The following is a 26,901-nucleotide window of genomic DNA, read 5'->3' as shown; positions in this document are numbered from 1 at the left end:
AAAACATTTCATTTTAATTACAAAAATAGACATTTGGTCAGTCTGTGTTCTTGTAGAGCCTCGTTATTCGAGGCCTTCATCTTTCTTTCTTGATTCCTTTTACAGGAGGAGTTTTCTGAAAGACAAAGTACATGTTGACTGTTAGTCAAGTTGATTCTGGGGCACAGGATAAAAGAGCAAGTGACCAAACAAATACCATTTACATTATTTCATTGTAAATTATTTGTTTTTCCCCAAACGACTCCACAACAGGCAGCACGGTGGTGCAGTGGTTAGCGCGGTTGCCTCACAGCAAGAAGGTCCTGGGTTTGAGCCCTGGGGTAGTCGGACCTTGGGGGTCATCCTAGGTCATCCTCTGTGTGGAGTTTGCATGTTCTCCCCGTCTGTGTGGGTTTCCTTCCACAGCCCAAAGACATGTAGGTCAAGTGAATTGGTCGTACTAAATTGTCCCTAGGTGTGAATGTGTGTGAGTGTGGGCCCTGTGATGGCCTGGTGGCTTGCCCAGCGTATCTCACCGCCTGCCGCCCAATGACTGCTGGGATAGGCTCCAGCATCCCCGCAACCCTGAGAGCAGGATAAGCAGCTTGGATAATGGAAGGTTGGACTCCACAAAACATGGTCGTCTTCTGCTATGATGCCATTTCTTTAGGCACTGCTCAGAAAGTCATTACCAACACAGACACCATTTCCCTGTCCTCCAAACCCATGTTGTTCAGCTGCCAGTCTTCAGCTATGGTTTGGAGGTGGTCCAGCTCTCTCTCCAGGTCCTTACAGCCTGCTCGCTCACCTCAGCCCCAGTCCTGGCCGCTGAGCAAACGGTTTGGGGGAAAGCCTCAAACGACTCAGTGTAAGCTGGTGAAGTGGACCCAAGCAAAGCTCCAGTGTCAGATGAGGGCCTGACCTCTAATCCCTCAGCACACATACGATATTAAACTTTCGTTTTTAATTCCAGTTTGTTTGTTTTGTTTTTTCAACTGCAGTAGCGTAAGCAGTAAGATGTTTCTACACTAAAACTGTACAGGAATATACCATTAAAATACGCATTATATTTCATCAGCAATACTGCCAAAGCCTATAAGTTTAATGATAAATAATCATAAATGAACAAAGGAAGTGTGTGGAACTAGTTAATACTCATTCCACATACCTATTATTTATGTTTATAAAGGATTTCATTCAAACAGGAACATTTTTATGAATAATGGACCCATCTAAGCTAACAAACTATTGGTGCATGTTGGATATAATAGTCAAAAGCGGTTCAGTCAAAGACAGTTTCTCTTTATCATGTCAGTCAGACATCTGTCTGTCACAGAAATCTTTTTTTTTTTAATCAAAATCAACATGGCCTCATTAGCCACGTTTCTGCCAAAGCATTTTTATACCCATAATGAAGTACTGCATTAGAAAAGCTGGATTGAAACCGCTAAAGTCAGATAAAACGTCCTCAATAGTGCAAAAAAGTTTTAACGCTCGCTTAAGGTAATTTTTACTTCTGTCAATAAAGTTTATGTGGTAAATGGATGATGGAAATGCATCAAAATGAATAAAAAGGGAAATGTGAATAGGATTTAATCACATGATCAGCTGGCGCTTCACCTTTGCTGGCTCATTTTTCTGGTAGCTGTAGAAGGACGGACACATGGTGTAGAGTACTTAAAACTATATTTACAGGGGCATCCAGGTAGCATGGCAGTCTATTCCGTTGCCTACCAACACGGGGGTCGGTGGTTCAATCCTCGTGTTACCTCTGGCTTGGTCGGGCGTCCCTACGGACACAATTGGCCATGCTGTGGGTGGGAAGCCGAATGTGGGTATGTGTCCTGGTTGCTGCACTAGCCCCTCCTCTGGTCAGTCGGGGTGCCTGTTCGGGGTGGGAGGGGGATCGGGGGGGAATAGCGTGATCCTCCCACGCGCTACGTCCCCCTGGCGAAACTCTTCACTGTCAGGTGAAAAGAAGCGGCTGGTGACTCCACATGTATGGGAGGAGGCATGTGGTAGTCTGCAGCCCTCCCTGGATCGGCGGGGGTGTGGAGCAGCAAGGTTGGCTAAAACTGGCTTGAAAACTGAATGGAAAAACAGTTTGTGGCAAAGCTGATGTATCGGCATACACACTGTACAACAACTTACAGGTGAGTACGCTGCTGAGGGCGGCTGTGCCCTCACATTTGTTCCCGAAGAGCTCTGTGTTGGGGTTGGAGGTGAGGAGGGAATGCACGGGTGACCTGCGGCCCAGCAAGACTGGCTGAGGGGAGGAAGTGTATCTGGCTGGGTACAGCAGCCTAGACATAACACGGCCTAGAAATGACATAATGTCTGTGTTAAAATTAGAACTAGATATTGGTGCTGTTGCAACTCATGCTTTCCGATACAGCGTGAGCAGCCTGTGTCAGGTTATGTAAGCACCACTTTAATGGAAATCACAGCAGCAAAAGGAAAATGTGCATTTATGTGCGTGTGTGCGTGTGTTGGGAGGGGCATTACTGCAACTTTTTGTTGAAGTAGTACATTGTGTAGCTAACTAGTGAGGAGCGGCACTCACTGTTCTTGGAGAAGTTATTGGTTACATGGTTGTCATTCAGTTCAGCTGTCCTGAGGAGCTGGGGCTCACTGCGCACAATGAACACACACAGAGACATGCGTTAGAAACACAGACACACTTTTCCACTGACCCTGCATACCAGCGTGGTCTGAGAGTGAGGTCAATGTTCACGTGTGTCAGGGAAGGAGTCAAGCCTACTTGCTGTGGATCTCCTTTGGCAGTTTGGAGCTGGTCACCGCCGTGTCACTGGTACCCCAGCTGTGGGTGGGGGTTGGAAATGACAGTGACTACATATCATACATACTACACATCACACCTCATAAGGCCACAGAAGACAGGGGGGTGACTAGGGGGGGGTTTCTTTTAGCATGAAGTCAGCTGTTGAAGTTTCACTTTATATTGCACTGAAGGACAGATGAAATCATAAAGGCTAGCCATGTACTGGAACCACAGCATAAACATAGCTCCACACACAAATACATGCGAACACACAGGAATTGGCTCACACGCAAATCTGTTGTGTGCACAGTCATTACCACACGCATGCACGAATCCTCAAATACCCACCAATACAAATTCAAATGAGAAGACTAGTGATCCCTGTGGCATGACATGAGTTTGGACTGCAGAAAACCTTGTTTTGCTGGAGCCATACCATACACACACACAAACACACTCGTGAACACATACATTGTCATGCTCCTGTGCAAAGGATTGTGCTCATGCACAAACATACACACACCCTCTTTCCCACAATGCACTCACTCCCTCATGCGAAGTCATAGCCTCCATACATGCACATACATACACACAAACACACACACACACACAGTGGACACCCCAAAGCAGACTTTAGAACTGAAGCGAATTTCTTCCGCCAGGTTGGAAGCCACTCAGACTTACAGCGAGGTCCTGGCTGTTCTCTCGGGGGCAGACCTACGTCTGTGGCTGTCTGTATGTGGTCTGTGGTGGTTCTCTGAAATCACACCTCGAAGCTCCCTAACCAGAGACCTGAGCTCCAGAGCGGAGTTCTCTGGAAGACCCTGTGACTTAAGCTGTCAGAGGAGAGAGACAGAGAGACAGAGAGACAGAGAATGTTTGCACCAGTGCACTGCTGTGGTGATGAGGTGAGAGCTGGTCTGATTAGTTTGTGTCTGAACACAGAAAACCATGGAATGTTGAGTATCTGATGAAACTCAACACACATATTTGTATTATGAACATGTTATATAACATGTAACAGAAAACCAAAAGCCACAGATGTCTCTGTTGTCCTATAAGACACAGAATGACATAATCAAGGCCCTTGGCACTTCTGTCAGGAGAGTCATGCTCAGTAAAATGAATGAATCAGAAATATTCTTCGTTCTCTTGGATGAGACGACTGATGTTTCCCATGTCAAACAGTTGTCTTTTGTTGTTCGCTTTGTCCATGAGTTGGAAACTAAGGAGTGATTTTTATAAGTTTGTGATGTGACAGCAACTACGGGTGAAGAATTATTGAATGTTGTAGTGGCACTCCTTGAGGAAAATGGGTTGAAAATGGAAAACATCAGGGGCCAAGGCTGTGATGGAGCTGAAAATATGGGCGGAAGCTACAGGGGTCTGCAGTCGCGAATTCTGAGCCATAATGAGAAAGCTTCATACGTGTACTGCCATGCTCACTGTCTGAACTTGGTCTTGGTGGAGTGCTCAATCAAGTGAACCCCCCCCTTTTCTCCAATTGTACTTGGCCAATTACCCCACCCTTCCGAGCCATCCTGATCGCTGCTCCACTCCCTCTGCCGATCCAGGGAGGGCTGCAGACTACCACATGCCTCCTCCGATATGTGTGGAGCCGCCAGCCCCTTCTTTTTCACGTGACAGTGAGGAGTTTCACCAGGGGGACATAATGTGTGGGAGGTATCACACTATTCCCTCCCAGGTCCCCCTCCCCCCCAAACAGGTGCCCCGACCGACCAGAGGAGGCGCTAGTGCAGCGACCAGAACACATACCCACATCTGGCTTCCCACCTGCAGACACGGCCAGTTGTGTCTGTAGGGACGCCCGACTAAGCTGGAGGTAACACAGGGATTCGAACCAGCGATATGTGTTGGTAGGCAATGGAATAGACTGTTACGTCACTCAGACACCCCCTCAAGTGAACATTTTGTCCAGTTTTTCAATTTAGCTGTTCATCCACAAAGCGCCATGCAGCATTTGAAAAATGCAACAGTCTGTGTACCTGGCCAGACAGTCAATTAGCTGGAAAGGCTGCCCAACACATGGTGGGCTTGTAGAGAAGATGCCCTGAGAATGCTGAAGAAGGTCCTTTCTGCCCTGGTGCAGCTGCTTCAGGACATGGCTGTGAGTGATCCACTGGACTCTGCAGCAGGTGATGCCTGGATGCTCTTGCGTAGTATAGATTTTGAATTTATTCTATGCATGGAAATCATCACACCTGTCTTTGCTGAGACTGCCATTGCTGCTTCTGCACTCCGGAGAAAGGGCCTTGATCTGTCAGTGTCATACACCACTGTGGAAGGGGTCATGGAAAGGGTGAAAGCAATGAGGAAGTCAAGGTCCCCTTTTCAAAAGCCAAAGAACAAGCAGGGGCAGCTGGCATTGAGGTCCTTCATCATATACCTGGACAAGCCAGACACAGAAAGGTACCTCAGAGATACAAGTACAGCTCCCAATCTTCTACAGAGGACCATCAAGCCCAGAGCTTGGAGGAGCACCACCGGAGAAAGGTGTTCTTTACTTTTCTTGACATCCTCTCCAAGGAGCTAGACCGGAGATTCAAGGGGAAGGATGAAACTCCAACTTGGGCAATCCTATCTGGTCTTCACTGCCTTCCATCCCAAATCACTAGAAAGGCATGACAGATGAGAGAGCTGCTCTCTCTGTTAGAGAAGTTTGCTGGTTTTATGGCGTGGAGAAAGAAAATGTCACTGAACTCAAGGTGTTCTACTTATCCTATGCTCTTCTAACCAACAATGTGCAAGCTATATTAAAGTGTCTTAAAATCAATGATGTGGACAGTTTTCCCTACCCTGACTAAACTCCTCAAAATATACGCTACATTGCCAGGGACAACTGCTTCAGAAGAGCAGTCATTCTCTAAACTGAAGCTGATCAAGACCCAGATCAGTAACAGATGTAAGGAAGGTAGGCTCTCAGATCTTCTGCTGCTATCCATTGAGAGGGGCAGTTGACCCAAATGAGGTAATTGATTTAAACAAACACATGGCCAAAAGAAGAATTCTACTCTGATTCCACCACCCTGACTAACCCCCTACCCTAACTAAGCTCCTCAATGTACAGCTCATTTCATTGACATCATCACTTGTTAGGCCCTCCAGGATTTCCTCATGTTGCGATCGCAACAATTAACACAAATTCAGCCAATCCGAGTGAATTCTGTGTGACCTTGCAATTTTGTCCAATCACCGCAACTTTTCCACAAATTTGACCAATCGTCATAGTTTCCCATGAAGGCGTATGAGTTTAAATACTTGGGGTCAGCTGTACAAAGTAACGGGGAGTGCAGAAGAGAGGTGAAGAAGAGAGTGCGGGCAGGGTGGAGTGGGTGGGGAAAAGTATCAGGAGTGATTTGCGACAGAAGGGTACCAGCAAGAGTTAAAGGGAAGGTTTACAAGATGGTTGTGAGACCAGCTATATTGTTTGGTTTGGAGACAGTGTCACTGATGAAAAGACAGGAGGCGGAGCTGGAGGTGGCAGAGTTGAAGATGCTAAGATTTTCATTGGGAGTGATGAAGAAGGACAGGATTAGGAACAAGTTTGTTAGAGGGACAGCTCAGGTTGGACGGTTTGGAGACAAAGCAAGAGAGGCAAGACTGAGATGGCTTGGACATGTGTGGAGGAGAGATGCTGGGTATATTGGGAGAAGGATGCCGAAAATGGAGCTGCCAGGGAAGAGGAAAAGAGGAAGGCCAAAGAGGAGGTTTATGGATGTAGTGAGAGAGGACATGCAGGTGGCTGGTGTGGCTGGTGTGCCACAAATGTCTCACATTTACCAACTAAACTTACTGCCACAGACCGTGCAAGGTAATTCCCTGATGTTCTGCACGAAAGCGGGGGTAAACTGTTTTGCACCACGTGTAACGTTGTGGTGGAACACAAATGTAAATCATCGATTGACAAACACTTTTCTACTGCAAAACACACCTGGAGAATGGCTGAAACGCATGGATAACAGACAAGACAAATCACCACGACAGAGACTGTCGCATCCAGATCTACTGCAAGCACGGAAAGAATCAAGGTGAGTTAGATTCAATATGCATGGTTAGTGGTAACGTGTGCTTAGCTGTTTGCATGACAAACAGCTAAGCTTTGTGTGTGCGTGTTTGTGTGTGTGTGGTAACATTGGACTGGTCTAGGTGGGGAGAGCTTGCAGCATGTGGTTAGTTAGCAAGAGCTGAGTAAGGTGGTTTTGGTAAGGTTACGCATAACACTCAGAACAGTGCAGTTTTATTCTCCCTGGAACAAGCTGCCTTCGATTTTTAATGAATTTTACAACAACAACAACAACAAAAATCACAACTATTTTTGCAATGTTCACTTGCTCCCGCAATTTCATTGCAAAAAGAAAAAAGAAAAACGGCTAAAAACATCACAACATGCATTGCAATTTTTTAGAAAAGCTGCCGCCAAATCAGGCATTTTAGGTCGCAACAATCCCCCAAAAAAGCCCGCAAAATCCTGGAGGGACTGACTTGTGTCTTTGTGAAATAAATGTCTAAATATTTAATAGCTCCCCATGTGTATTATTAGAGGTGCAGTAGTTATACTCACATAATAAAACAATTTTAATATTAACCAGGGGTTGTAATTGTTTCACCATAAATGCATCATGACTTCCTGCGTGCTGGTACCCCACCGCACACAGCCGGTGTCCTTTTTATTTTTTCGCGCCTGCTCCTCAAATAGCCTGAGACTGCCACTAGCTATATTTGTATTTTTTGTGTGAAAGAAATGGCAACGTTATCATCTCTATCTATGCTGAAGAAGCCAAATGTTTAAATGGCCTTCATCAGCACTGGTGCACAACTGTGTAGCAGCATACTGAGGACAAACTGAGGACTGACCATCATTTCATCTTTGCAGTGAAAACGATACAGAGCCGAGTGTCTCTTCCTGCTGCAGGAATGCAATGCAGGGTGAGTTTCTGGGCTAAAGGACAAGCAGATGTGCTTAAACCTGTTTTATCTGCAGCCAAGTAAACACTGATACACACCCAGCGGAGCTGCAGGGCATTATAAGGTAGGGATACGGGGTAGGGATACAGGGTAGGGATAAGGTAGGGATACAGGGACTCCTTTACAGAATTATGTCATGTAACTGCACAGGAACAGTTCTTGGTTGGGGAATGGGACAGAGCAATGAAATGTGAATTAAAATGGGGCACACTGATGTATATTTACAGAGAAACAGGATATGTAGTGGCTTAATGATAACATAAATTTACCACTCATATGGTCATAGTGTACTGCAACTTTTTGTGTTTGACCCCTTTTTGTATGGCTTTGTCTGAATTTGTATGTTTGATAAAGCTGAAAATCTTGACAAATCATCAGTCCTAAAAAAGGTAGTGAAATGGCTCCAGCTGTACCTCGATACGGGTCTTAGACACTGGCTGGGAGGAGGACGGGGTGGATGGAGCGCCAACGGCAGTGCGCAAATTTTGCCCTTGAAGCTCCTGTAGAACAGATAAGTGACCGTTCATGTCTCCGCAAATCAATAAATCCAGATGGCTTTGTGTAATTAGTCACAGGACACTTTAGCCACATTTTCACAATGTGACTTAAAAGATACAGTTAGTTCTCCTTGGTGGGGAAAACAAAAATGAGTCAACAAAAGTCACATGGAATTTTAGCATTATCAACAGGAAGGAAGTATCAAACTGTGTAAGTCAGACAAAACAGCATAGCTTATCATAAACCCTCACAAGTTGGTATAGACAGCTTTGCATACATACATATATATCATAGAACCTTTTTTTTAACAAAGCCACCAAATGCTTCACAATAACAACAGCTAAAGTGCCAAACATAAAAAAAACAGAGGCAAAAATAAGTTTAAAAAAGAAGGGGGAAAAAGCATGAAACGAGGGAGAACATTTTCAATTTTAATACATTTTCATGTCATCAACAATGAAAAACAAATGTTCTCAATATTGGGCCCCTATTCCATCATATTTTGTCCCAAGCACTGATAATGGCAGATTTTAGTTGATTCAGCAGTGAGTTGTGTGAACTGTCAACACGGTACATGGGGTGGTAATAGAGGTGAGCATGAGACTGTGATTAGAATACAAAGACTTGCCCCAAACTGCTACGTTGTCCATCTCTGAAGGTCAAATGTACCAATAACCGCAGAAAATAAAGCCCTCTGGTACGTCAAATGGCAGCAAGGGCAGAACTATGATGAGAGAGAGAGAGAGAGAGAGAGAGATTTGTAGCAAGGAGTGGTCTAACAATTGTCTCCTGTGACCTCTTAGTACAGAATCAGAACAATTGTTAGACCGCTCCTACTTGCTACAAATCTCTCTTTCTCTCTCTCTCATCATAGTTCACTCTTTGTCATCATAGATCTCTTATTATAGTTCTCTCTCTCTCATCATAGTTCTCTCTCTCATCATCGTTCTCTCTCTCTCGCTATTATATTTCTCTCTCTCTATCATATTTCTCTCTCTCATCATAGTTCTTGCTCTCTCCCATCATAGTTCTCTCTCGCTATCATATTTCTCCCTCTCATCATAGTTCTCTCTCTCTCATCATAGTTCTCTCTCATCATAGTTCTCTCTCTCTCTCTCTCTCTCTCTCTCTCTCTCTCTCTCTCTCTCTCTCTCTCTCTCTCTCTCTCTCTCTCTCTCTCTCTCTCTCTCTCTCTCTCTCTCTCTCTCATCATAGTTCTGCCCTTGCTGCCGCTGTAATATGGGCTTTGAGCCAACAGTGCATCTTGCATGACTGACCACTGGACACATAATATAACTGACAAGAGTTGAATTCCTTTGTACGGTCTGTTCTTTGTGTAAGACCGAACGAAACACTGAAGCCGCCCAACATACCTTCAGGTCCAGGGCATGTTGGAGTTTCAAACGAACAAATTCCTGCTCTTGCAGCTGGATGAAGTCCTGACGGTCTGCAAAGCGGTCTGATATCTTGGGGAGATGGAGGTGAAACACAGTCAGTGTTGTGCTCCCAAATGAGATAGACTGCTTTAAAAAGTTTTTTAATGAAATCTTGTTAATTTTGAGTGTCTTTTTATATCACAAACAGTATAAGGCTGTGTAAAGAAACTATAATTTTGCTGTCTTCTAACAGTCTTAAAGAGGCCCTTCTCTGCGAGACAAATCGTTTTGCAAGACGGTGATGGAGAATGTAGTGTTAGTGAGCGCCACCTTGTGGAGGGCTGTCTCCAGCTCGGCAACCCTCTCTGTGTGCCGTCGTTCCTTGGAGCGCAAGGCCTCCAGCTCCTCCAAAAGCCGTCTCGTCTCCTCTCTGGCACTGGCTAGCTCCTGGGCCCGACGCCTACCCTCCAGACTCTGGTAGCGCTTCTCCTGGATGGAGAGAGAGAGAGAGAGAAAGAGAGACACACACACACACCACTGAACAAAAACAAATGGTGGAAGGGCTTTAAAATAAAAATCATGATGACAATAACAATGATACTGGTTTTTCTGACTTGAACCTGTGTCAACAGGTTGAAAGACAGTCCCACTGTTCACAAGTCCCACCCTCCCACCAGATCACATGGAGCAACACGAAGTTGCTCCATGTGAAGCCAAATTACAAAGCAAATCATTTGGACTTGAAAATGTAATAATGGCTGCATTAGGAGCACCTGAATTGTGTGGATTATATATATATATATATATATATATTTATATATTTATTTATTTATATTTTTTTGGGAGTTTTCCCCCCTTTTTCTCCAGTTGTACTCGGCCAATTCATCTATTTTCCAAGCCGTCCCGGTCGTTGCCCTACCCCCTCTGCTGATCCGGGCAGGGCTGCAGACTACCACATGTCTCCTCCGAGACATGTGGAGTCGCCAGTCGCTTCTTTTCACCTGACAGTGAGGAGTTTCACCAGGGGGACGCAGTGCATGGGAGGATCATGCTATTCCTCCCCAGTTCCCCCTCCCCCCTGAACAGGCGCCCTGACCGACCAGAGGAGGTGCTAGTGCAGCGACCTGGACACATACCCACATCCAGCTTCCCGCCTGCAGACACGGCCAATTGTGTCTGTAGGGATGCCTGACCAAGCCGAAGGTAACATGGGGATCCAAACCAGCAATCCCCATGTTAGTAGGCAACGGAATAGACCGCTACACCACCCGGACGCCACTAGATAATATTTTATAAGTCTCTGTTGTGAGATCCTCTCGATCCGTTAAACGAGGCGTGCCATTCTGGAGAGTTTCCAGCATACCAGTGGGCCAAGAGAACAAGGTCATTTGGAAAATATTTGAAAGGACTTCAGTACTTGTTAACTCTCAGTCAGAGGTGCTGGAGGACTTGCATGAGGACCGAGTGGGGGCAGCTTTGCTTATGAGACATAGCTCAGCATGCTGTAGAGAATTTTCTAGTAAACAAAGATCACCACAGTCAGAAGCACAGCCACACACTCATGTGACCATGAGTGTGAGCAACAGTTATAATTGAGATCGGCACTAAACCCAGTGCCCCCAGGTTAGCAAACAAACACACTAGGAAATTACCACTGCATAGAATCCCTAGATTTTATTTAATGACAATTGCCTGATTTGGACAGGATCAATTTCTTCAGGGACGTCAGATAATTTTGTGTATTGCAGACATCCTCTAACTCAAGGGCACTCAGAAATTTGATGCTGTCCGTATTGAAAGCTATAATAAACAATAATAATGCATTTTATTTAAACAGCGCTTTTCAAAATAACTATGATAAGCAACACACCAAAAGCATAAAACACACAACATTAATCACACATTAAAAGCAATTCTGAAAAGGTGAGTTTTGATTAGTTGAATGTGGAGAGATCGGTGCAGTCACTGATGTATTTGGTGAAGGGGATCCAGAGGGAGGGGGGCAGCTATGGAGAAGTCTCCGTCAACCCAGGTCTGGAGCATAGTCCTATGTGATGGAGACAGGAGGTTGGCATCGGAGGAGCGAAGGCTGCAGAAAGGAGTATGGTAGTGGAGCAGGTCGGTGAGGTAGGAGGTGGCCTGGTTATGGAGGGATTTGTGAGTGAGGAGAAGGACTTTGAATTGGATACGTTGTGGGACAGGGAGCCAGTGGAGGTTCTGGAGGACATGGGTGGTGTGGTCACAGGCGTGGGAGTGGGTGAGAAGGAGAGCAGGATGAGCTCTGGATGTACTGGAGTTTGTTTAGGACTTTGGATGATGAGCCGTAGAGAACACAGTTGGAGTAGTCAGTTCTGGATGTGATGAAGGCATGGATCAAGGTTTCAGCAGCAGAGAAGGAGAGTGATGGGTGGAGACGAACTATGTTTTTTAGGTGGAAAAAGGCACTTCTGGTGATTTGATTGATGCTGTGTTAAAAAGACAGGTGGTTGGCAAAAATGATTCCAAAGTTGTGGATGTGTGGGGAGGGGAACAGAGCGGAGTCATCGATGGTAAGGCAGAAGTTTAAAGTGGTTTTGGTAAGGGATTTGGACCAATGATGCATGTCAGATTTATAAAGAAAAAAGAAGAAAGCCACTTTATTTTGTCATTGTACAGTTGTTTGGTTACAATGAAATTTGTCTTCTGCATTTAAATCAATCCTATTGTATAGGAACAGTGAGCAGCTGTGGTGCAGCACCTGGGGACGAACACCAGTTCTTTTTTCTACTGCCTTGGTCAGGGGTACAAGGCAGGAGTATTAACCCTAACATGCATGTCTTAGATGGTGGGAGGAAACCAGAGCACCCAGAGAAAACCCACGTAGACACGGGGAGAACATGCAAACTCCACACAGAAAGGACCTGGGACGGCCTGGGGTTCAAACCCAGGATCTTCTTGCTGTGAGGCAACAGTGCTAACCAATGGGCCCCATGCCACCCCAAATCACCATTTACTTTGAGGAAGTTGGCTTGCATCAGTGATTTGATTTCAGTGAGGCAGTTCGTCTGACTGGAGTAAGTTGTAGGGGTTATGGATTTAGTGGAGATGTAGATCTGGACATCTTGGCGTAACAGTGGAAGTGGAGACCATGATGACGTATGATGTTACCAAGGGGGAGCATGTAAAGGCTGAACAGGGGAGGACCAAGCACCAACCCCTGGTGAATACCATGGGATGGAGGAGCAATGAAGGAGGTGCAGTTGTTGATGCTGATGAACTGTTGTCTGTTTGTGAGATATAACTTTAGCCAGGGGAGGGCAGTACCAGTGATGTTGAGGAAGGGTTCAAGGTGGGAGAGAAGAACAGTGTGGTTGATGGTGTCAAAAGCTGCAGTGAGGTCGAGGAGGATGAGAATGCTGAGGTGGCCAGAGTCTGCAGAGAGGAGGTTATTAGTGACTTTAAGGAGGGCTGTTTCTGTGCCGTGCTGTGAGCGGAAACCAGACTGAAGTATTTCAAACAGGTTATTGGAGACGAGGTGAGCTTTGAGTTGGGAGGCGACAACACGTTCTAGTATTTTTGACAGAAAGAGGGGATTAGAGACAGGCCAGAAATTGCTCATGATATCAGGGTTGAGTCCAGGTTTTTTGAGGGTGGGGGTTACGGCAGCCAGTTTAAGTGTATGGGGGACTGAACCAGAGCTGAGGGAGGAGTTAATGATTTCTGTGATGAGTGAGGAGATAGCTGGGAGAGAGTCCTTAACAAGATTGGATGGGATCCAGAAAGTTGGACAGCTCCATTGGGGACACGGGAACTCTGACAGGGGCTGAATAGTAAAGGGGAGGGAAGATGGGTGGGGAGGTAGAGAGGTGGTTGCTGTACATAGATTGGAAAAATCCGTTTTAAATGACATTTCTTTTTGCAAATTTGTTTTGACCACTATGGGATAACGCATAGGTCTGATTTTTTTGTATTTTCCTAGAACAGAAATATTAAAAATGCTCTGACGATCTACTGAAAATTATTGATGAATTACCCCAACTTCACTGGTATGGGTAGCCTATAAATAACACCTACTAGCTATACTTACTAGCCAGACTGCCTGCTGGGAGTCCATCATCATCAGCCATTAAGAAAAATTATATCAGTGAAGAGAGCCAGAGCCCGCAAACTGCTCAGATAGGCCATTGAACTGACACCTTCCTCACCTTAAATTCATGTCATGAATTAAACTCAACTTAATAAATGACTCAGTTTAATTTCATATGCATTAAATCTTAAGCGTTGATTATAGCTGTGGGTTTGTTATGAGCCAAATTGGCTGCATTTGGTAATGCACTCAAATTTTTACCCAGTCTGCATTAGGTGAATAAATTCATAATCATAAATAACAAAATCTAAAATGACAGTATGTTCAATGGCCATTCTCATCTGTTGCTCAGTGCATTTTTGCAAAGACTAAGCTCTTCCATCACTGTAATTTTGTGGAGAAACTACAGCAACTACAATTTCATCCGAATGGGTGCATGAAAAGACAAACATCTTTGTTTTAGGAATTATATCTCAGACTTTATTTGAGACGCTAATCCCATCCAAACAGGGCAAACAATCACTCCTGGTATTTTTTGTTTTTAACTTATCCGAGACAACCTGATTCCTGGGACTAAACCAACACTGGCAGCTTGAGCCCTTCACCTGGTGGAGTTTCTCCGTGCTCTCCTCCAGCTGTTGGATTCTGCCTTGCAGAGAGTCAATCTGATCCCGCCGAGCCGTGATCTGCTTCTGCATGCCCATGGCCACTTGGAGGCCTGAGAGAGAGCCGCACCAGGGAGAGTAGAGAGAGAGGGAGACAGAGAGAAAGGAGAGAGAGAGACACCCAAAGGGGCGTGGAAGATGAACAGCTCAGAAAAGGGTGTAGTCTCATCTGTTTCAGATAAGTTGTAGAGATAGAGATCAAATACAGCGATCATCTTCAACGTGAGATCCAATCATTTCAGCTGGGAACACAACGCTGGCTAAACAGCATATGAAAGTATTTCCGTATGCTCCAAGGTAATTTGATGTAATCTCTCCGGTTATCTGTCCATCTAATCTGCCTGTTGAAACTTGAAACAAAGCATAAATAAAGGAAAAGGCCTATATGATGGAAAACAGATGACTCTATCCCACACTAAGTGGATGTTTCTTTGAAACTGGGATTTTTAATAAAGAGGTTTAAATAGGGATGTGTGCGTGTTTTCTTTATCTGACCATGTCCATCGGCCCCTTCCAGGGTCCTTAAGGAGCTCCTGGCCCGGTCCAGCTCGGACAGGGCGTTCTTTAGCTGGTTCTTCAGCTTCCGCAATGCTGCCTCATGGTCCTCCTTCTCACTGCTGTGCAACCTCTGAAGCTCCTTGTGCTCCTCTGGAGAAAACCAAGGTACATGTGTGCATGTTACATATGCAGACAGATCCCCCCCAACACACACACACCACACAAAGTTGCTCATCATCGCATGAACAAAAAGGGCTTGGCTGAGAACGAAAACATACCCAGCATACTTTTTGTTTTCCTAACCCAGCGGAGCAAGAGAAACATTATTTTTGCCATAAGCTCTTTAAAGGCCCACCTCTTTCTAGGAATGGCGCAGTAGCGAGCTATAACATCAGGTCAAAGAAAGGGTGGGTTTCATTGCTGCACTCTTACAATAGAAGAAAAACCCTAGACATCGCAGTAGGTGTTCTCGGTATCCCTTGTTAATCTTTCACTTTATTTAACTATCGCAAAATCAAACAACTAACATGACACGTGGGACTACAGTGCACTCTGACGGTGCACACCTGTCTTAATGACGTGGAATTCACCAGAAACAATGCATAATACCCGAAACTAGGTAAGCACTACGGCCCAGTTGGACAATTCCCCACACACATCTCAATTACAATACAGCAAAATACATGCAGACGAATAAAATGACCGGTAAATACTTCCTCCTGCCAAACAGCCAGTTAAACACCTCTGATTATGTTTATCTGGGTGAAGTCAAAACCTGACCTGAGTAATCCTTACATAACTGGGTCAAAGATATTTGCACAATCTTTTGATTCTTTGGTATAAGCATATGTGTTGTTCCCATTTCTTTCAGCATTTTGAAACGGCACACATGAAAGGTCACAGAGAATCAGATGTTGTTTTCACAGAACAAACACAAAAATGACTAACCCTCAGGCAACAGGTCAATAGGATATCTCCAGTTACAGTGTTCTGCAATAACATATAAGGAACAAGAAAGAATAAAAAGACGAGTGGATTATTTGACTTGCATTCTTGAGGACAGTCACTGCCACAATTGGGCAGGACCTACTCTGTATACCCAAAGTGAGAGCTGTGTCTGTATTCTCGGCACAAAGTCAAACACGTTTTTGGTGGGTGTCGGTCTCCACCAAGGTTATCCCTTGTCTCTGATTTTGTTTGTGATATTCATGGACAGGATCTCAAGGCGCAGCCAAAGTGAGGAGTGTGTCTGTTTTGGGAACCTCAGAATAGCATCTCTGCTCTTCACAGATGATGTGGTTTTGTTGGCTTCATCAGACATGACCTCCAGCGTGCACTGGGGCGGTTTGCAGCTGAGTGTGAAATGGCTGGGATGAGAGTCAGCACCTCCAAGTCTGAGGCCATGGTTCTCTACCGGAAAATGTTGGATTGCTCCCTCTTGGTTGGGGATGAGTTATTGCCTCAAGTGAAGAAGTTCAAGTATCTCGGGGTCTTGTTCACAAGTGAGGGTAGGATGGAGCGGGAGACTGACAGGCGGCTTGGTGCAGCATCAGCAGTAATGCGGACGTGGTACCTGACCGTTGTGGTGAAGAGGGAGCTGAGCCAGAAGGCAAAGCTCTTCATTTACCAGTTAATCTTCATTCCAACGCTCACCTATGGTCATGAGCTTTGGGTAGTGACCGAAAGGGTGAGATCCACGGATACAAGTGGCTGAAATGAGTTTCCTCCGTAGGGTGTCTGGGCTCAGCCTTAGAGATAGGGTGAGGAGCTCGGACACCCGGTGGGAGCTCAGAGTAGAGCTGTTGCTCCTTCATGTTGAAAGGAGCCAGTTGAGGTGGTTCAGGCATCTGATTAGGATGCCTCCTGGGTGCCTTCCTTTGGAGGTTTTCCTGGCACGTCCAAATGGGAGGAGACCCCGGGGTAGACCCAGAACTCGCTGGAGGGACTACATGTTCAATCTGGACTGGGAACATCTTGGGATCCCCCAGGAGGAGCTGGAGGGCATTGCTGAGGAGAGGGACGTCTGAAGTGCCCTACTTAGCTTGCTGCCACCACAGCCTGACCCCGGAGAAGCGACTGATGATGAGTTATGAGCTAAGAGTAGGTTATTACAATTAATAACTACCTTGCCTTAAAATGATTACTAAAGGAATCCATGTATACTTAGTTATTAGATAATTCACATTATTTCAAACCATGTAAATGGGTCAATCTAATTAGTGCCTTAAACTGATCCCCAGCTACATGTACTTTGCATGTACATGTGCACAAGAAGACATCACGCAACATTGCTTCTTGCTACCAACTGTGCAAAAGTTGTGATAGCCAATGAGGTCATCTCTCTCTCTCTTTTCTCTCTCTGTTTAAAATTAGATTCAGTCATCAACTTAAATGCATAGTCTTTTCAACTTGAATCATCCTGCAAACCTTACAGTATAACTCAACAAAGAATCCACAGCACACTCATACACCAGGTGCAGTGGAAGTGAAGACAGGGAAAACACAGCTCAGTTTTGTTTGGTGACCTCAGCTATGGTGTGACTACGAACAGCCTGTTTGCTATCACATGTACAGCACAGCGCTCATCTCACCAGTGAGAGACACGAGCTGCCTGCTTTGTGCGTCCAGCTGGCCGGTGAGCCGCCGTTTCTCCAGGGCCGCCTGCTGGATGCTGTGGCTCTGCTCAGCCAGGGAGGTCTGCAGCTCACTCCTCTCCTGCTCCAGAGCAGCCAGGACAGCCTCGCCCTGGCCCAGCTCAGCCTGCACAGGAGGGAAGAGAGATAGGAGGGGTCTTTTCTTCTTTGGAAGGGTGGGGATGCAGGCTTCAACATGGTGTTTGTTTCCATTTGCGGAGGTTAGTATTTTACTACCCAAAGGGAATATTTGGGAACAAAAAAGGGAACAAATTTCTGTTAGCATTTTTACCAGAACAACAGATTTGTGCTAACACAATCCAACAGGATGTGTGCTTTTCAGTAATTGTTGTGACTGAAATCACAGTAACTTTTCTGCCTATGGTAAGGGCAAAAAGCTTTTACACAGTTGTTATGTCATTCAATATTTTGGAATTTCAATTCAATTTTCTTATTTGCAATGTCAAAATTTGAATAAAAACAGCCTGATGGAAACACAACTATTGTGTGACCAGTGGCTGAAAACCACCAGCTTTCCAGTTTTTTCCTGACCTTGAGCTGCTGGAGCTCCAGCTTTTGCTGGTTGAGCTGGTTGGTGAGGTGGCTCTTCTCCCAGTGAAGGCTGTCCATGGTGTGGCCATGCTGAGCCAGCATCTGGGAGCCGCTCTCCATCTGCAGCCTGACGATCTCCACCACCTTCTCCCTGTCATCGAGCTTCAGCTTCAGCATCTCCGCCTCCGACCACAGAACCTGGCACTGGCCCTGGACCTCCACCAGCCTGGCGCTGACCTGCCAGTTGGAATTAGACATGTTACTGTATGAAAACATAGGACAGAAAGACACACACAGATAAACAGACAGGTAGAGAGCTATGGAGCTAGTTAACATTTAGCGTCTTGTTCAAGGGTAGTCAAGGAGGGTATATAACTGCTCTCACATGACCTCAAACCCCAGTCCTTTGGTAAAAGGACAATTTCTCTACACACCGCACCACCCTGTTGTCCGAACAAAACTCACAGTATGTGTAACATTGGCAGAAGCAGTATACTATATTAAAATGCTTATACACATGAAACAGCTTTATGTGGATGGTAATACATGTCTTCAGGAAGGTTCCTCAACAGGGATAACACAATGGTATTATGTATACATACGCACACACACGCACACACACACACCTAACGGGTGCTCTGTTACCTCCAGGGCCTCTTGCTGCCTGAGTCTCAGCTCCTCCTCCCTCTCCTCTAGGAGTGTCTGGGTCTTCCTGCTCTCCTGGGCCCTCTGCCCCAGCAGCACCTGGAGATGGGCCTCCTCTTCGCCAGCTCTCAGCAGCTGCTCCCACGCCTCCAGCTGTCCTCTCAGGGTCCTGACCTCCTCTTGGAGCTCCCACCGCTGCTGCTCGCTGCAGCGCTGGAGGAAGAGTCAGGAGACACATGAGGCTAATTACATTACAGTGCATGAAACGGAAAAAAAGCCCCTGTGACCATACTAGCAGGTGAACTAATACGACCTAGGAGGAGGAGAGGAGAGAGATTGGTCTAAAGTATTTTTAAAATGTTATTTATCCAGGGGGAAAGTTGACAGAACAAATTCTTTTATTCTTTTTTTCAGCCAACAGACCTTCTTACTTAATTCTAAGAATGCCTTTTTTTGCTATTTTCTTTTCATTAGACAAGCTGGTGAGGAAAGACAGGAACTACAGGGTTGATAGACAGCGGGGAACAAATGCAGGCAAAGTCCTTGGGTGGAATTAAACTCAGGATGCTATAATCAGACGTGAGCCCACGGATCACACATCATGCAGCTAAAAAATGGGAGATGATTCAACGTCGACATGGTTTGGACTTGCTGGTTTCACTGTGTTTTTGCAAATGAGGGTCAGTTGACTCCAACAGTAGAGCAGCTGCTCGTGTGGCAGAGACACCAGCCAGAGAAGTCAGCCAATTGGTTGTCAGTAATTTGGATTATAAATCGCTGCCACTGAACATCACACATTACTTAAGGTAAGACTAATTACTTTTTTTGGGGGGGTTCCCCCCTTTTTCTCCCAATTGTACTTGGCCAATTACCCCACTCTTTTGAGCCGTCCCGGTCACTGCTCTGCCCCCTCTGCCAATCCGGGGAGGGCTGCAGACTACCACACGTCTCCTCCGATACATGTGGAGTCGCCAGCCACTTCTTTTCACCTGACAGTGAGGAGTTTCACCAGGGGGACGTAGCGCATGGGAGGATCACGCTATTCCCCCCAGTTCCCCCTACCCCCTGAACAGGCGCCCTGACCGACCAGACACATACCCACATCTGGCTTCCCACCCCCAGACATGGCCAATGGTGTCCACAGGGACGCATGACCAAGCCGGAGGTAACATGGGGATTCAAACTGACGATCCCTGTGTTGATAGGCAATGGAATAGACTGCCACACCACCCGCACGCCTGTAAGACTAATTACTTAATCGTGATGCAACTGGATGCATGGAGGTTTAAAGCCATAAAGGGCAACACATACTTTTGAAGTACTGATAAATATGTATTTTAAAAGTGATACATGGTCATCGAGTGATGGCCATTAATGGGATAAACCAATAAACCATGCCCAATCTGAAGTTCATTTGCTTACAGCACTGAAAGTTATTGTTGGACATGATTAGTACCAAGTATGGTTATATACTTTGGTGAACTTTTCAAGTCCTTGGCATACATGTGCTGATGCTTCCCGGGAACATACCCAGCAAATTTGTTACGAACTGGACAAACGGCGTATGAGTTATTGAATCAATCCAAAAGTCTTAGGGAACAAAACTATTTTTCAAATTATGCAAATTAGCCACACAAAAAAACAAAAATCTAGGCAGACTTTAGTGCTCCCATTAGCACATTTGTAGAACACAGGAGAAAAATCACAGAAAGTTGAATCAGTTCATCTGGACACAACGTTTATTGAGAGAAACGTTTCATCACTCATCTCAGTAACCTCTTCAGTCTAAACTGACTGCAGGTGTCCCCACCCTTATAAACAATACAGTGGCACAACAACCGAAACCAACGACCGGTTTCATATGCAAATAGGTGTGAGCATTAACTAGAGTTTCAACGGCCATGTGTTCTATTCACAGAGGATTGGGGAATAGTGGCAATCACAGCATTGTAAGATGGTGGCAGATGCCCCCCCCACCCCCCTTAGTTCAGGGATGGTCATTCCCTCTTAACATAGATGGCCCCGTTCAAACCAGCGTTCCTCCCTATCGAGGCTGTGCACACCCTCATGCTTAAGAGTGGCCACTGGCCTGTAGATGGGTGTAGACCAGGGATAGGCAACATGGTCCAGAAAAGTCCGGTGTGGGTGCAGGTCTTTGTTCCAACCAAGGAGTTACATACCTGAGTCTACAAATCCACGTCCTTAGCAAAGACTATTGGTTGACTAATAGAACCAGGTGTCATCAGGTGCTTGGTTGGAACAAATACCTGCATCCACACCGAACCTTTCTGGACCATGTTGCCTATCCCTGGTGTAGGCTGTGGAGCCTGGCCTGACATGTTAGCTCTTCTGTGTTGTGCCATTCTCTTAACCAGCATCTGTTTGGTTTCCCTGATGTACAAGTCACGGCAATCCTCCTGGCACTTAACAGCCATCTGTCACCATCTTACAATGCTGTGATTGCAACTATTCCCCAATCCTCTGTGAATAGTACACATGGCCATTGAAACTCTAGTTAATGCTCACGGCAATCTGCATATGAAACCGATCGTTGGTTTCGGTCGTTATGCCACTGTGTGGTTTATAAGGGTGGGGATGCCTGCAGTCAGTTGAGACTGAAGAGGTCACTTAGATGAGTGCTGAAACGTTTCTGTCAATAGACGTTGTGTCCAGATGAACTGATTCAACTTTCTGTGATTTTCTTACCTGGATTATTGAGTATGCATAAAGACACAGGAGAATATCTGTACTAAGTTTTGCATCAAACAGACTTGTGATGCGGGAGTTACAGCATTCAAAAGGCAGAAATTTAGCAGTTTTACTTTTAGCACGAGACGGGGTGCAAAAGCCATCGCATGGCTGTTTCAGACTATACTGCATGAGGTCCTTATCTCATATATGATGAGTGTGCAAAGTTCAAGTCTCTACCCTTTACCATCTCATGGAAAACTGAGCTAATGTATGGAGAAGGAGAATGACAATAAGGGGACAATATTACAATATGACAAAAAAATGCAATAGGGGTTTAGCCCTACGGGCTTAAGCCGTACTTTTTAAAAAAATTTTACATCAAAAATGGCATTTTTGTAGCAACATCCATTCATTGTATAAGCTTTGTGTAACTGTTCTCTAAATGTTCTTTTTCATCGTTGCTTGCAGGGTCCACCATTCCCACAAGGTATTCAAATGCAACACAGGAAATGCATCGAGTCTGCCACAAAAGGAAAAGAAGAAAAAGGAGGAAGAGAAAAAGAAGGAACTTTCATGTCAAATGTGGAAGTGCTTGTGAAAGGCACTAAAATATAAAGTTAAACATTATCAAACATTTAATGAAGTTCAAGTAAATGCTTGACACGTTGCTCAATATTAATGTGTCAGATGACATTGGTGATCATTCTTTTTTCTCCAAAATACAAACAGTGTGTTAACACGGGATAAGCTTGCCGGTGCTCCACCAAAAGCCACAACTGTTGAAAATTGTGATTTGCACGTGAATGGACAACTGGGATCTGTGACATGAAAATGATCTATTGTGTCCATCTGATAGTGTCAAATTCACCAGAAATTAAGGACAACCACTTTAAACCCCTGATGACAGAGTCATACATTGACAGCTCCCAGCAAGCGTGCCACTAACAGTAAATAAATACTGCCGATCTGGGTGGAGATGCACTGGTCAAAGAAAAAATTATTTCAATTTGCAGTGGAAAATGTACAGTTTGATCTATGGGTGGCCTTACAAGGGCCTCCACTTGGGCTTTCATCAGCGCCTGGGACTCCGCCTTTGCTGTCCCTACCAAGGTGTTGAACCCCTGGACCACAGAGGCTGTGCCCCTCCAACTCTGTATGCAGCTCCTCTGCCCTGCTAAAGACTAGGCCTGAGCTCTGCTCCTGGAACTGCTTGTTCTGTTGCTTCTCCTTCACCGGCCCCTCGTGTGTATGATTAATCTCCAACTGATGAGATCATAATATGCACACATATGAACAGAGGGCACACGTGAGTTCAATGGCCAATAATAGTTCAAAAAGTATGGGTATACGTAAGTACCTTGAGCTGGACCAGCTGGGAGTTGAGTTCCTCCACCTGGTGCAGGGATTGGTCTCTCTCTTTCTGGGCCTCCTCCATCTGGGACAGGGCCTGGGTCAGCTGCTCCTCCAAAGATCCAACCTGCCCACAGCACAAGACACAGCAACTACCATCAAACATGGGAATCTGAGCATTTTGAGTAGAAAAAAAACAAAAAACAGAAAACAAAACAAAAGACCTATGCTACTCTATAGTAAAGCATGATTAGATTACATGGGAAATCTAATGTATGGAAACACTGATGGAAATTTATATTTGTTCTGGTGTTAGTGAGAGTCACTGATGTATTCTGCACGTGTGCTTTTATGTGTTAATTTACCTTAAGTCATCATTTTTAGCTTAACATGTTCTGTTGTTAAGATGTTTGTCGGGTTACTGCAGCCCATTACATTCGGTGTACATGTTCTGATGACAGCTGGATTTACTGCCATATTTGTGCACACTGAATATGTGCTAGACTGATGCATATTTCTCTAGTCTTGTCCAATATGGATCCGGGCACAATTTTTCCCCCTGCCACGCTCATAACATTATTGCGTATTCAAGCTCACCTTCTCTCTATTGAAGGAGAGGGAGGACTCAAGTTCAGTGACTTGACACTGGTGCAACGACTGCTGAGTCTCCACCTGTTTTCTGCAAAAGGGAATTTGTGTGCTGGTATTAGTTCAGAGAATCTTTGCTCTATATTGAAAGACGAGCCAGCTGCAGCAGAGAAGAATGCCAAGTGAAAATATTTTGTCTCCCCTGTACATGTAAAGCCACTTGAAGAGGTACTATAGTTTACTCACAACACTTACTGTAGCAACAGCAGTTTGACCTGTAAACTGGTGCCGTTGTTCTCGCAGCAAATCAATTTGTCAGTCAACAGTGCCACCTCCTGGTCATGTTTGGCAATAAGCTGTTCCATTCTAAGAGATCAATGTAAGCAAGTAAGACTACTGCTTGCTTTATAGCAATAAACATGTATCAAAAGAACAGCTAATCGTGTGTGATTAGATGACGAATTCACCGAACTGTTAAACACTATGTAGCAATGTCATTTCTGTAATTTCTTGACAAGGTTTTTTGATTACCTGTCTTTTTGTTCTTTTAACATGGAGTCTAACTTCCCTTGGTACTTCTGTTCATCATTTCCAAGCTGTTCATAAAAAGATGTTGGGTAAAATCCTTTTAAGAGGATTCTTCAATGCAACAAACATAATGAATAAACTTCATGTAGACCATACTTAATAAGGATTTATAAAAAAAAAAACTATCAGAATATTCTAAAAGGAGGTAAAAAGTTGTAAAAATCACCATTAATCACATGTTTAAACTGTGTTGACGTGGCTTTTCATGTTAATTCACTTCTGTTGCATACCAGTGAAAGCCTCTCTCGTAGTCTGTTGTTCTCATGCTCCAGCTTGTCCACTACCTTGGCAGCGAAGACCTCCAGTGGCAGCTGCCATGGGCTGCTGGCAGCATCATCTGCTGCCACAGTGCTGTCTTCATAGTGCTTATTATGAGCCACCAGTGAAGTGTACACCTCTCTGATAGTGCGTTCCATTGACTTTGCTTTCCCGCTGAGAGATCTTGCTTTGTCCTCCATCTCCTGCAGCTTCTGGTCGCTGGACTGTTTGGCACTCTGGAGCTCACACAGCGCCTCTTGCATCTTCTCAATCTGGCTGGCATGTTTGCTTGAATCTGCCATTCTAAAAGATGAAAAATGACATGGGTTGTGGCGGTTTCTCCTTGTCTGTAGGGGAAAAATCTGCTCAAATAAGTTACCTGAGGTCAAATAGTACTTTACTGTTTGAACTAACATATTTTGATCAGAACTGATGGCAGCCACCTGTAAATTCATTAAGTTTTATTCTTAGCCAAGAAAGTTTGAATATAACATTTGACTTGATGGGATGCTAACATAAAAACAAGGAACATAACACAAAGACTTAAGAGTCTGAGAATTTCTAGAAAAGAGTAAGAATCCGTGTCTTTGAATTTAGGGGTGTCAAGTAGGCAAACAAGTAATGAGATTTAGGATGTAGTATCTAAAAGTATATTGATAATGTGTTCATATCAGAATCAGAATACTTTATTCATCCCCGAGGGGAAATTGGGTTCTATTACAGACACTCACGCTCTAATGTGTCATGTAGTTTGCAACCCTGGTGAAAGCTTTCCTAGTCAATATACTATTTCAGCAGTTAATTCTTAAATCAAGCAGCGTGGTAGAGCAGCAAGGCTAGCAACACCCCCCCCCCCCTTTACCTGAGGTCTGAGAGGACCGCATTCTCCATCTGGACCTCCTGAAGCTTGGTCTGCAGCTTTATGATGGTCTGATGAAACTGAATCTTCTGCTGCTCATGCTGACCATATGACTTGATGTCAAAGGGTTAGCAGGGGAAAAAAATTGTGTCCTAAAGTACCAACCAATGAATTGTGATTTAGCAAAGTAGTTGTCTTGTTTGGAAGACAGAAAACGGCCAAATGCCCCAGTTTAAACTGACAGGGAAGACAGGACTGAAGAAAACAGGGAACAAACCTCACCGAGCTGCCTCTGCAGCAACGACACCTGTTGAGAGTAGTCTTCTATGGCACTTTCCAGAACTTCCTTTCCAGGGAAACCGATACCTCTCTGGGTCAAGCCTTCCAGAACATGGCTGAGAGGCTGGATCACTGGCTCCTGATGAGCTGGCCGGACATCTGGAACCCCTGGTGAGAGGTCTGCCAATCGATAGACACCCTTTTGAGATAAATCTATTTTCTTTCAAGACCTTATCACTTAAACTACACTAATACAGTTATATTTCTGAAGTTGTTACTTATCTTTTCTCCTTGGCTGACTAAAGTAAAAGTTAAAAAAGATTATGATTGGAGTATAAAGGAGATGCTTTATCAAATACCAGCGCCTACCTGGTTATCTCTTATACTCACCCCAAAACAGATGAAGCATAGTATTTATACCACTTCCAAATGAAACAGCCAGCCTTCTGGCTTAGGCATCACTAGCTTACAGAAGAAAATTTAAAACAATTCTTTTTAACAGCATTCAAATATTATGCTGTTCTAACACCCAGGATTTTGTTTAGTGCTCATTTTATGATTTTGACATATGCACACATTTTTCCTTTTTATCTCTTCTCCCCCTCTTTTTTGCTCCAATGCTTTGTAAAACGCATTGTGATGCATCCAGTGTCAAATGTACTACACAAATAACTGGACTTCACCTGACCTAAATTTACAGTGGAGGAGCCTGTTTGTTACTCACCTACATTATACATAGACAAATGACAGCTTTGTTGGCGTTTCTCGATGCTATACGTGCAGCCGACCCTCTGCAGGACCCGTTTGGTTGCATTTTCCACCTCCTCTTGTAGCCTCTGCGTTTCTTTAGTACGCCTGTCCAGCTCCTCACTGAAAAGAAGAAACGAATGAGAATTGATAACCGCCCACAAGTTGACAGACATTTACAATAGCTGGGATGTGGATCAAAAATCAGCTGTGTTATAACATTAATAGTTTGGCTTGGTCTTAAACTTTACCTCAGCTCTTGCAGTTTCAGACTGTTGGGTCTAGGAGGTGTGCTGGTCTTACGTGTCTCTGTAACGGCAAGTTTTAAATCAAAGAATACTTTTGCTACGCAACAAAACAATACCCAACATTCGCATCATATTTAACGATCATTTGATCGCCTACCTCACTTAAACTAGTAACACCCATTAACGCTAGTTGAGTTAACATTACTCCAAAGAGCAGCGTTACCTGTTGCTGCTCTTGCAACTTTGGTGTGGTGCAATAATCCATCAGCATCTTCAGAATGTGAAACGTCAGCGTCGTTGTTGACGAAGATGCCTTTAGTTTGGGGCCCGAAGTTTTCCAACCCCAGTGACATCCCCGGTCAGCTCATTAGCGCTAAATACAAACAAAAGGCAGGCTACTCTAAGGTAGCTTAGCCAGCGAACGGATCAGCTCGCGGGTACGCGTAACCATGGAAACATCCTCTTCCGTTCGGCAAATCCTCTTCATAGATAAATCATTGTGGTCTGGCGCAAGGTAATTAATCATCTTAATGCAAACACCAATCCGCCCAGTTAATCATCTTCACAACATTAAACTGGAAGCAAACGCAGACATCTTGGCAGCTGCAAAATA

The 26,901-nt window shown here is 44.8% G+C and overlaps 1 protein-coding gene across 1 annotated transcript; it reads right to left on the bottom strand.

Annotated features, from left to right (window-relative positions):
- Window position 1: 1 nt before the first annotated feature.
- Window positions 2-26,901, bottom strand: LOC130122449 (coiled-coil domain-containing protein 158-like). Its single transcript, XM_056291375.1, has 23 exons — window positions 26,512-26,901; window positions 26,292-26,349; window positions 26,018-26,163; window positions 25,292-25,473; window positions 25,018-25,127; window positions 24,128-24,458; window positions 23,841-23,905; window positions 23,565-23,675; window positions 23,319-23,400; window positions 22,729-22,848; window positions 18,681-18,893; window positions 18,036-18,272; window positions 17,442-17,610; window positions 14,848-15,000; window positions 14,293-14,405; window positions 9,952-10,110; window positions 9,619-9,711; window positions 8,161-8,247; window positions 3,446-3,597; window positions 2,741-2,800; window positions 2,543-2,610; window positions 2,131-2,298; window positions 2-115 (listed from the first exon to the last, which is right to left on the bottom strand). Coding segments are annotated over exons 1-23 (3,009 nt in total). The 5' UTR covers window positions 26,642-26,901; the 3' UTR covers window positions 2-113.

Source organism: Lampris incognitus, chromosome 1, assembly GCF_029633865.1.
Source record: "Lampris incognitus isolate fLamInc1 chromosome 1, fLamInc1.hap2, whole genome shotgun sequence".
Classification (NCBI taxonomy): Eukaryota; Metazoa; Chordata; class Actinopteri; order Lampriformes; family Lampridae; genus Lampris; species Lampris incognitus.
The sequence above is the reverse complement of the archived record's forward strand: the minus strand, read 5'-3'. Positions and strand labels throughout refer to the sequence as shown.

Coding starts and splice junctions, on each gene's coding strand:
- LOC130122449 (XM_056291375.1), bottom strand. CDS start 26,641: ATGTCACTGGGGTTGGAAAACTTCGGGCCCCAAACTAAAGGCATCTTC. Junction 24,459..25,017: donor GCGGTCCTCTCAGACCTCAG/GTAAAGGGGGGG, acceptor TTCATCTTTTAG/AATGGCAGATTCAAGCAAAC. Junction 3,598..8,160: donor TGTCTAAGACCCGTATCGAG/GTACAGCTGGAG, acceptor CTCCTCTGACAG/CTTAAGTCACAGGGTCTTCC.